General features: G+C 27.4%; 1 protein-coding gene across 1 annotated transcript; it reads left to right on the plus strand.

The window, feature by feature from the left end:
- The first annotated feature begins 1,934 nt into the window (after positions 1-1,934).
- LOC123258591 (solute carrier family 22 member 3-like) lies at positions 1,935-9,571 on the plus strand. Its single transcript, XM_044718708.1, has 10 exons — positions 1,935-2,629; positions 3,002-3,309; positions 4,944-5,139; positions 5,229-5,487; positions 6,530-6,722; positions 6,810-6,915; positions 7,027-7,130; positions 8,298-8,512; positions 8,720-8,895; positions 9,267-9,571. Exons 2-10 carry the CDS (start codon positions 3,044-3,046, stop codon positions 9,492-9,494), a joined length of 1,743 nt encoding a protein of 580 aa, XP_044574643.1. The 5' UTR covers positions 1,935-2,629; positions 3,002-3,043; the 3' UTR covers positions 9,495-9,571.
- The last annotated feature ends 33 nt before the right edge of the window (positions 9,572-9,604 follow it).

Here is a 9,604-nt window from a genome sequence, read left to right on the forward strand (position 1 = left end):
TACTGGGGGGATACGGTAGGTATATTTGGTATTTTTCGAATAAACACTAAGTATACACTGAGAAAAAAGTATTTTCATAATCAGGATATCAGGTATTTTGATAATCAAAATACCACGTATTGTGATTATCAAAATATAAGTCAGTTCAAGACCTATACTCTGCGCAGTAATACTATAATATAGAGTGCGCTGTCACTGCCATCGACGTTTTAACACTGTCAGTCAGTTTATTTGATTTATGCACTGGTGAAAATAGAACTCAACTAATATTTGTTATATTAGCTTGAAAAAATTTATTATTACACTTTTAATTTTTATTTGTTTTGTTAGTTTTATAAGTCAATTTATTTGTGCCAGTAAAGTGAGGTTATAAACATCTAATAGTTATATTGGTATACTGATAATCAATATACCTAGGTATTGTGATAATCAGTAAACTTATTGTGATTATCAAAATACCACGTATTCTTAGTAGCACAATACCAAGTATTTTGATAATCAAAAAAAATTATCCTTAGTAGCAAAATACTTTTTTCTCAGTGTAGATAAAAAATACACTCAATATACTCGGTGTGAATTCGAATCATATATATACCGCAAGTTTACACCGAGTATACACCAAAAAAATTTTTTATCTCCAGACAGTGACAAAGTTGTCAGAGTTGTCAGTGAGGAAATTTTTTTCGAATAAAGACAGTAGGTATGGATCGCCTGGAAATGACCTAGCTGAAACGAACAAATAACATAAAATCACATGAACGTTTCTTGGTGTATCACTTTCAACGCGTATACTGTAAAAAATTTTCCAAGTCCCATTCTAAGAGAAATTTAAAAAAAAAAAAAAAATAAATATGTGTCGACTTGAAATAATCTAAAATGAATAAATAACAGGACATTAACACGTTTAATTTTTTTGGTGTAACATGCTGAATGAAAAATTTTAAAGGACAAAAAAATTTGTAAGTCCTAAAAACTTAAAAATTTTCAAGTCCTGTCTAAGAGTAATTTTTTTCGGATAAAAAAAAAAGTATATCTGTACGGACTGGAAATAACTTGAATTGGATAAGTAACATAATTTTAACATGTATTTTCTTTAGTTTGAAAACTTCACTGTTTACATTGTCCAAAAATCTCAATATTTGTTGACTTACGCAGGCGCCTTGCGTAGTTTCAATACATTCTGTACTGTGTAAGTTAACCTACAAATAATATAAATTTAGTCATTAAGACTTCGAAATTTTTTAGCTGGTGTAAACCCGGCATTAATGATACACTGGAAAATGGTGTCTTGATGTCAAGTTATTTATCAGTTTTAGACAGTTTATAGTTGATATATATACATATATTTATGAATCGAAAAATTATTCTATTTGACACAGAAAAATTTTAATCTTTGGGACTTTGAAATTTTTTGTCGGTGTAAAAAGGGCATGTCATACACTGGAACATGGTGTCTTAATTTTAATTAATTTATCAGTTTCTAGCAGTTTGTAGCCTATTCTTATTTATAAATAAAAAAAATTTTTTATTATTCAACACTTGAAAAAATTTCAAACTTTGGACTTGAAAAAAATTTTCGGTGTATACGCGGCGTATACTTTGGGTAAATTCGACACGTATACACTATGTATACTTGGTGTATACTGAGCATAAACCAATCCGTTAGGGTATCGGAACGTTGTCGAAGAATATTTTGCATAGAGTTTTCAATAAATATTTTTAAGCAGTATTTTAATCAAATTGTTTCATATCAATTTCGGCAAAATTTTAAAACTCTTTTTTAGGCGATAAAAAATTTTTTTTTTATAAATTTGTCAATTATAAATTGATCTCAAACAATGGATTTTCTCTCTATAAAAATGAAACCATGATTTAGAAAAAATAATTAAACTTACAATTTTAAATACCAAACTAAAGATTTAAATAATCTGGTTATATCTCTGCATTCTATATTTACACTAAAAAAAAATCAAGACAGCAGACATTGATAATTAAAATCTGATAATACGGATAAAATTTGTTCTTCGTGAAAAAACAAGTGTGAGTTATTAAATTTTAAAATAAATATTAACTTTTACAGCAATGTATTCCTATGACATTTTACCCAACACTTGCACTCTCTTATAAGACTTATACACACATTATATACATCCAATAATTATATATAGACAGAACAAGAGAAGTGTGTGAAAAGCTTCTGGCCGTGACATAATCAACTCCCAGAAATACATTGCCCTCTCAGTCCACGCAGCTGAACTATTTCTTTCTCTTTCTAATTCTTTATTATTTTTTACGCTCATACTCGTGAATTGTTACTCGTGCAAGTAACTTGCATTACAATAGTCCAGTTCACAACATTCCCTCGGCACATTGTCACTCAATTTCAGTTTTACTTCCTTAATTATTTTTTAACTGCTAGTACAATTACTGTTTATCATTTAGAGTTTCTAAATAATTTTCTGTCACTGCGAAGGTCGACGGATAATTTTAAATATGTTTACTGATTAAATTTTTTTTATTTGTAAATATAATTGTTTGAAATAACTTGCAGTGATTTTTAGTATTTTATTAAAAGCGATGTGTGTTAATCAATAATCGCTAATAAATAATCTTCAAAAATTTTCTACAAGTAAGTATCAGCTTGATTTAAATTATCATGCATTTTTTTTTTTAATTTATGTATAAAAAAAGGGACAAAGTCTTTAATTATGAAAAATAAATAAATACTTTGACAAGTTGATTGATGAAACTAATTGATTCAAGGATTTATTTGACTGTGTGCTTAAAAATAGTGCGTCGATAAAAACTATAATGATTTACATTAATAAAGAGTAATAAAAAGTTATTAGTACAGAATGAGAATAAAAAAATTAACCAGTCAACTTGCTTAACTTATTTATTTATTGTTATTATTATTGTTTTGTAATATATGTATTGATCAGATAGACACATAAGATCCATCTGAAAGGCATAATAATAAATTAAACTAATACTTTTTAAGATTAAAATCCAAGATACGATCCAGATTAACAAGCCGGCAATTATGAAGGAAGACTTGAAGACACGAAGCTACGATATGGAACTAAGTGAACGTACGGCTCTTAGACAGAAATTTGAGTCTATTGACGATATTCTACCTCACGTAGGAAATTTTGGAAAATACCAGCTCTATTTATTGCTCGCGCTCTTTCCCTATGGGCTTATTTATTCGAATTTGTATTTTTCGACGTTTTTTTTGACACTCGTACCACAGGAGTACTGGTGTTATGTTCCGGAATTGCAGGATTTAAACCTCACTGCCGAAGAACGGTGAGTAATTTTTATTTTAAACATTTATTTAATATTTTTTATGGTCAAATTTTATAAAAATTAATTTTTTTAGCTCATTTTTCAGTTTAAAATTTCTTTTTCTATATTCAGACTGATAAAAAAATTATTTTCATCAGAGAGAGAAAATTTTAAACCAAAAAAATCATTTTGAAGAATTTCAAAGTCTGGAATTAAGCAGAAAAATTTTTCTGGACTTGAGTAAATTTTTTTCAATCAATCATTTTTTTTTTTTTTTTTGATTAAAAACATTTTAATTCTTTAAAATGATTATCTGGATTCAAAATTTTAATTTCTTTAATCAAATTGATTTTTTATAAGTGTCCTTACAATAAAGTAAAAAAAAATTTTAATAAGTTATTGTGTTACAGCAATTCTTTTGTTAGAGTATCAATTATAAAATAATCACAGAGAAAAAAATAATTTCATAAATGATATGACACTACCAAGTTCAACGTCTTTATTATATTTCACAAACACACATTAAAATAATTGTATTATATTATTAATAATCGCATTATTTTTCCTACGAACAATGAAGTAATCGTTGGTACGCGTGGATCGATTTGTACGTAAAATATCATATGTACGACTTGAAAATAACTTGAGCGAACGAGTAAATAAATAGCTGTAAAAGTAGTTATCGCTTCTTTGATAACAATATAATTATCTTTATTCATTACCTCAGAAAAAGTGTGGATGTATTGGTATTAAATATTCAATTGCAAGTAGACTTGATACGAAATGTTATTATTATTGTATATAATCTATATTATAATCGCAAATGCGATTACAGCGCAAAATGAATTGCTGTGTTCGCTATATCTATAAAATTGCGAGGGCTGAACACATTACTCCGTACTTTAAGAGGCTGGGTTGGTTAAAGCTGAGTGACAGAAGAAACTACTTTATAGCGTGCCTCTTTTACAAAGAAATATATTTAAATTATCGTCAGCTATTTAAATGTCACTTAGAATTTTTGCCGGTTGCGTTGCGTAGAGGCGATGTAAGGGAAGATTATCTGCGGCTACCTAGATCTAATTGTTGTATGTATGATAACTCGTTTTTTTTTCGTGGTATACGTATCTGGAATGCGCTGCCAGCTGAAATTACAAAAGCCGAAAGTATCGAAATATTCCGTAGACTGTGCTATGATTATTATTTCCAAAATTATTGATCTGCTATATTGAACGTTTATTACTGCTATTGAAGGTTGTTGAGCTTTGTATAACCCAAGTATTATTTATAAGCATGATTAACATGTTATTACTGTTAATTACTATATTTATTTTGATTTTATTTTTATGTATCTAAAACTCTGTACATCATACACTAATTATAAATGTATATTTGATGATGGTTCTGAGGGAGCCTAGGCTCCAGAATCCAATAAAATTATTATCTATCTATCTATCTATCTATATTGATAAATTACAAGATGTTTTTTTTTTTTAAATACTTAATTAAATAACTATGTGAGTTCTTATTATAAATTTGTTCTTTTCGAATGTCATTTATTTAAATAATTTTAAATTTACATTTTTAGGAAGGTCATTTTTACATTATAATTATTAATAGTTAATTATATTATTAATGATTTAAAAACTTAATTACAGAGTAAAGGCGGCGATACCCGCAATGGATACGTTTCCTTACTACGACAAGTGCAATAGGAAGGATTTAAACTTCCGTGAATTGGTCCAGTACAACAAAAATCCGAATTCACCGGCATGGAAAACAGACAAAAAGGTCAATTGTGAAAAATGGGAGTATAATTTAACACAAGTTCCCTACTTGACAATCAGCAGCGAGGTGCGATAAATTATTACATTTATTACAATAATTTCTTAGATATTTTATAAGACGACCGAATTGACTGTTTCGTGACCCTTGTCGATTAGCTAGATTGGGTATGCGATAAAGAATACTTGATATCGAGTTCGCAAGCTATTTTCTTCTGCGGCTCAATACTCGGCTCATTTATATTTGGATGGATCGCTGATCACAAAGGACGGATACCGGCGTTGGTTATCAGCTGCTTGGTATCTGGCGTCGGAACTGTCGCCACGGCTTGGTCCAACAATTTTTGGACCTTTGCGCTGTGTCGTTTTTTTACTGGACTTGCGTTTGATAACTGTATTAATATACCACTAATTATTGGTAAGTTCAATTATTCAACAGTAAATTATCATCAGAAATTTAAGAAATTAATAACGTATAATTTTATTTTATTTTATTGATATCAAATGAACTTGACCTCGAAGAGTTTAAGTTCTTTAAATATTCTTTTTTAGATAGTAAAATCGACCTTATACGCACTCGGTAGTATTGAACTCGTAAATTACTCTTAAGCATACATATATTTCATGACATATCTTTTGTAGAATCTCAATTGCTGACCAACTGATAACATTGAAAAAGTATCACTGTTGAAGACAGAAATAAATTTTATTCGCCGTTGTAATATAATATACTTGATTATAAGCTCATGCGGTATTCTGTATTAATACACTAATTTTGGGTTTATAAGCGTGAATTTTTCTTTGTGTAGACAGTGGATTGGACATTACGGCAATTTAAAAATGAAAAACTGAATTATTAATATGCTGTTAATTATTTTTATAAATTTTTATAACTGCGGATCCGATTTAATGTGTTAAAAAAATTATTTTATAGAAAAATATTTTTGCAAATTTTTTTTTTTTTTTAGATTGTAAAAATTAAGGTTTAATTTGAATTTTTTCATTAGATACAATATTTAGGGGTAAATTTTACAATTCATAATTAATTTTTAAATAAATAAATTAAGCGACTATTAAATTTATAACTTAAAGTTTTTCAACAACGAAAATTTTATTGCTAAAAATTTAAAGTGATTTTCAAACAAGAATTTTTTAAAAGAAATTTCTCTTTGAAAGTAAACGCGCATTTTACTTTCAGTTCTTTTGTTCTATCGATCGTCACTATGCTCCAATTTATTTCACCCTTAAATTTATCTATGCAAACGTAATAAAAATTTTGTCCATTATTATTTATTTTAATAACAAATAATAATGATTATAATTATTAAAATATATTATTATCCTCCTTAATAATAATTTTAATGAACCTGCAGTAAATCAAAATTTATTCGGATAATGAAGTTTTGAATCCAGAATTTAACTATTCTCGTGAAAGATTAATTTGAATAAGTAAATTTCAGTTGTTGAATACATGGCAATAAATAGACGGACAATAGTATTTAACATCGCATTTGGAATTCATTTCGCAATTGGTAGTACTGTACTGCCCTGGGTGGCTTATTATGTTAGTGACTGGAGACATTTCGCCTACATTGTTGCTATTCCGATGATTGTTGGATTATTCACACCGTGGATTCTTCCGGAAAGTGCACGGTAAATAATTTTGTAAGCGACACCTAATATAAAATATCTATTAACATTTAATAATGCATTGCTTTCAATTCGTCGGGACTTATTTAGATGGTACGCATCCACAGAGCAATGGGAAAAGGTTGTTGAAAATTTGAAAAACGTCGCCCGCGTGAACGGAAAAAATCCCGATCCCAGAATTTACGACGCTTTCATTGTAAGTTTATTCTATTGTACACTAACATATTTTTATTACAATTTAAAGCATTGATTTATCTTTTTGTGACAAATATAATTAAATAAAATATGTATTTGTGTACTATTAAAGAGAAATACCGGAGATATTAATAATCGCGTCGAGTCTGCAACATTATTTGACCTATTTAAAACACCACGACTGGCTAGGACTACAATCCTCTTAACTTTTTTTTGGTAAATAAATTATTATTATTTTTAATTTTATTATATCTTATAAATTATTCATTTATTAGCAATCATTATGCATAATAATTACTTTTAAATATTTATTACCGTTTTAATTACTAAATCAATGCGTAACATCAACATTTAATCAACTATTATATGTAAGCAGTGTTGCAATATTAATTTATCACTTTTGAATATTAAAAAAAAATTTTTTTTTTAATATCACGCTATCTTAGCTCTTCACTAAAAAAAATTACTTGATTCAAGAAAAATATTCTCTTCAAAATTTTATTCTTTCTTTGAGATCTTCAATTCAAATTAATTCAAGAAATTCACTCGCAATTTAAAAAAAAATATATAGGCTTAAAGAAAAAGTTCTTCAGTTCTCATAGAAAAATTATGTATGAAAATATATAAGCAATCATATATCTATTAATTAATAATTTATTTACAATTTATCAACAATTTTTCTCATACCGAATTTTGAAAAAGTTATTTTCTTATCTATTATATTTGAGAACATGTAATACATTTTTCATATACGTTTTTGGCGAAAAAGGTGTATGTTCTCATACATATATTTTTCCGTGGTGAATTCAACATTTTAGGAATTCAATGAAGCACTTAACTATTTTCAAATAAAATAAACTATATTTCACTCAACAATTTCTTGAAACGAGGATTAAGTTAAGATATAAAGTAACATTGATTAAAATTATTATGAACGTGTTTGAAGAATACAAACAATCCTCGGATTTCTGTTATTTTCTTTATTATCAAAAATAATTTTTATAATGGTGTCAAGTAAAAAATTTGAATTTTTTCAAGTTTATTTCAATATTTTGAATGAAAAAATTTGTTCTAGAATCAAAAATATGAAATTCTTGAAGGAAAAATTAATTATTGTTAGTTTTAAATAATTGTATATTTCTATGAAAAATTTGACTGTATTTCACGAAGATAATATTCTCTTGATCAAAAATGTAGAATTTCTCAAGCTAAAAAAATGAGTTTCAACACAAAAAATTCTTGAATCAAGACGTATTAAGATTCTCATCAATTAATTTTCCTAAATCAAAAATACTTCTCTTAAATCAAGTAATTTTTTTTTTTAGTGTACTAATTTTAACCCAAAATAATAAATAAAATAAAAATACAATATTATTTCAACAGGACCTTATTGATTATTTGCTTCGATGGGCACGTCTACTCGTTAAAACTTTTACGCAGTTCAGTATTTGTTTCATTCACCCTGGCTTCCGCAACAGAATTACCTGCTGGTTTACTTGTTACACTCATTCTTGATCGATGGGGCCGTAGATTTTGTGGATTCCTCACTCTCGGTGCTATTAGCGCTTGTAGCTTCGCTGAGCTATATTTGCCATCAAGTAAATACCGCCATGTCAATATTTACAATACTTTTTTATTGTTTTATCACTTAACATTTGAAACATTGAAAACGAGACCGAACAATAGGATACTGTAAATAATGCTCAGCTATTTTAAAACAGCAATTGTGTTCCGTATCCTTATTTCTCGATCTCAAATATAATTTTATCACTTATACAAATATTAACTTTATTTTAATTGTGTAGCTGAAGCTAAACTAAGTTCATCGGTAGTAGCACGGTTTTCCGCAAATATGGCTGCAAATATTGGTCTTCAATACGCGACTGAATTACTTCCAACACCTGTAAGAGCTCAAGGCGTTGCATTAGTGCACCTCTTTGGTATTCTAGCCCACGCTGTTGCTCCTTATATAACCGATCTCGTAAGATTTGTTTTCTTATTCAATTTTCATTTATTTTATTTTTATTTAAATAAAAAAAATTTTCAATGATAAACTATATAAATGTCAGGACAAAAAATTTTATTTAAATTTCAAGCTAAGATATCTTTTTTTATAAATATTTTTTCAACTTACTAAATAATTAAAAAAATTATTAAAATTCCTCAAAAACATTTTTAATTATTATGAATTAAAAAAAAAATATTTAATGATTATTCAAACTTTTTTCTACTGTTCAAAATTTTTTATAAGGAAAATTTTTCAATTAAAATTTTTAAAAATTAAAAAAGTTTTGATTTCTAAAAAACTTTTTTTTTTAACAAAATAAGACATTAAAAATGATATTTTTTTAGGCATCAATTTGGCCTGGGTTACCAATGATGTTTGTCGGCGTACTAGCATTAGGAACCTCATTATTAGTATTATTTCTACCGGAAACAGCCGGGCGAGAGCTTCCTCAAACGTTACAACAAGGTGAAGATTTCAGTAAAGGTGACCACTTTTGGTCTTTTCCTTGCTGCAATAAAATAGACGTTGATCGGCATCGAAATGGAAACAGCAATTGTACTATAGAACGATAATCATTTATTATTAATATTAATAATATATGATATATTTTTATAGTGAAACTAATACTTAAAAGACTAATTACTCTCAATAATGTCTTAGTTTTTAATTATTAGATAATCAT

The sequence above is a fragment of the Cotesia glomerata genome, linkage group LG1, assembly GCF_020080835.1.
Source record: "Cotesia glomerata isolate CgM1 linkage group LG1, MPM_Cglom_v2.3, whole genome shotgun sequence".
NCBI classification, from domain to species: domain Eukaryota; kingdom Metazoa; phylum Arthropoda; class Insecta; order Hymenoptera; family Braconidae; genus Cotesia; species Cotesia glomerata.

Coding starts and splice junctions, on each gene's coding strand:
- LOC123258591 (XM_044718708.1), top strand. CDS start 3,044: ATGAAGGAAGACTTGAAGACACGAAGCTACGATATGGAACTAAGTGAA. Junction 3,310..4,943: donor AACCTCACTGCCGAAGAACG/GTGAGTAATTTT, acceptor ACTTAATTACAG/AGTAAAGGCGGCGATACCCG. Junction 6,723..6,809: donor ATTCTTCCGGAAAGTGCACG/GTAAATAATTTT, acceptor GGACTTATTTAG/ATGGTACGCATCCACAGAGC.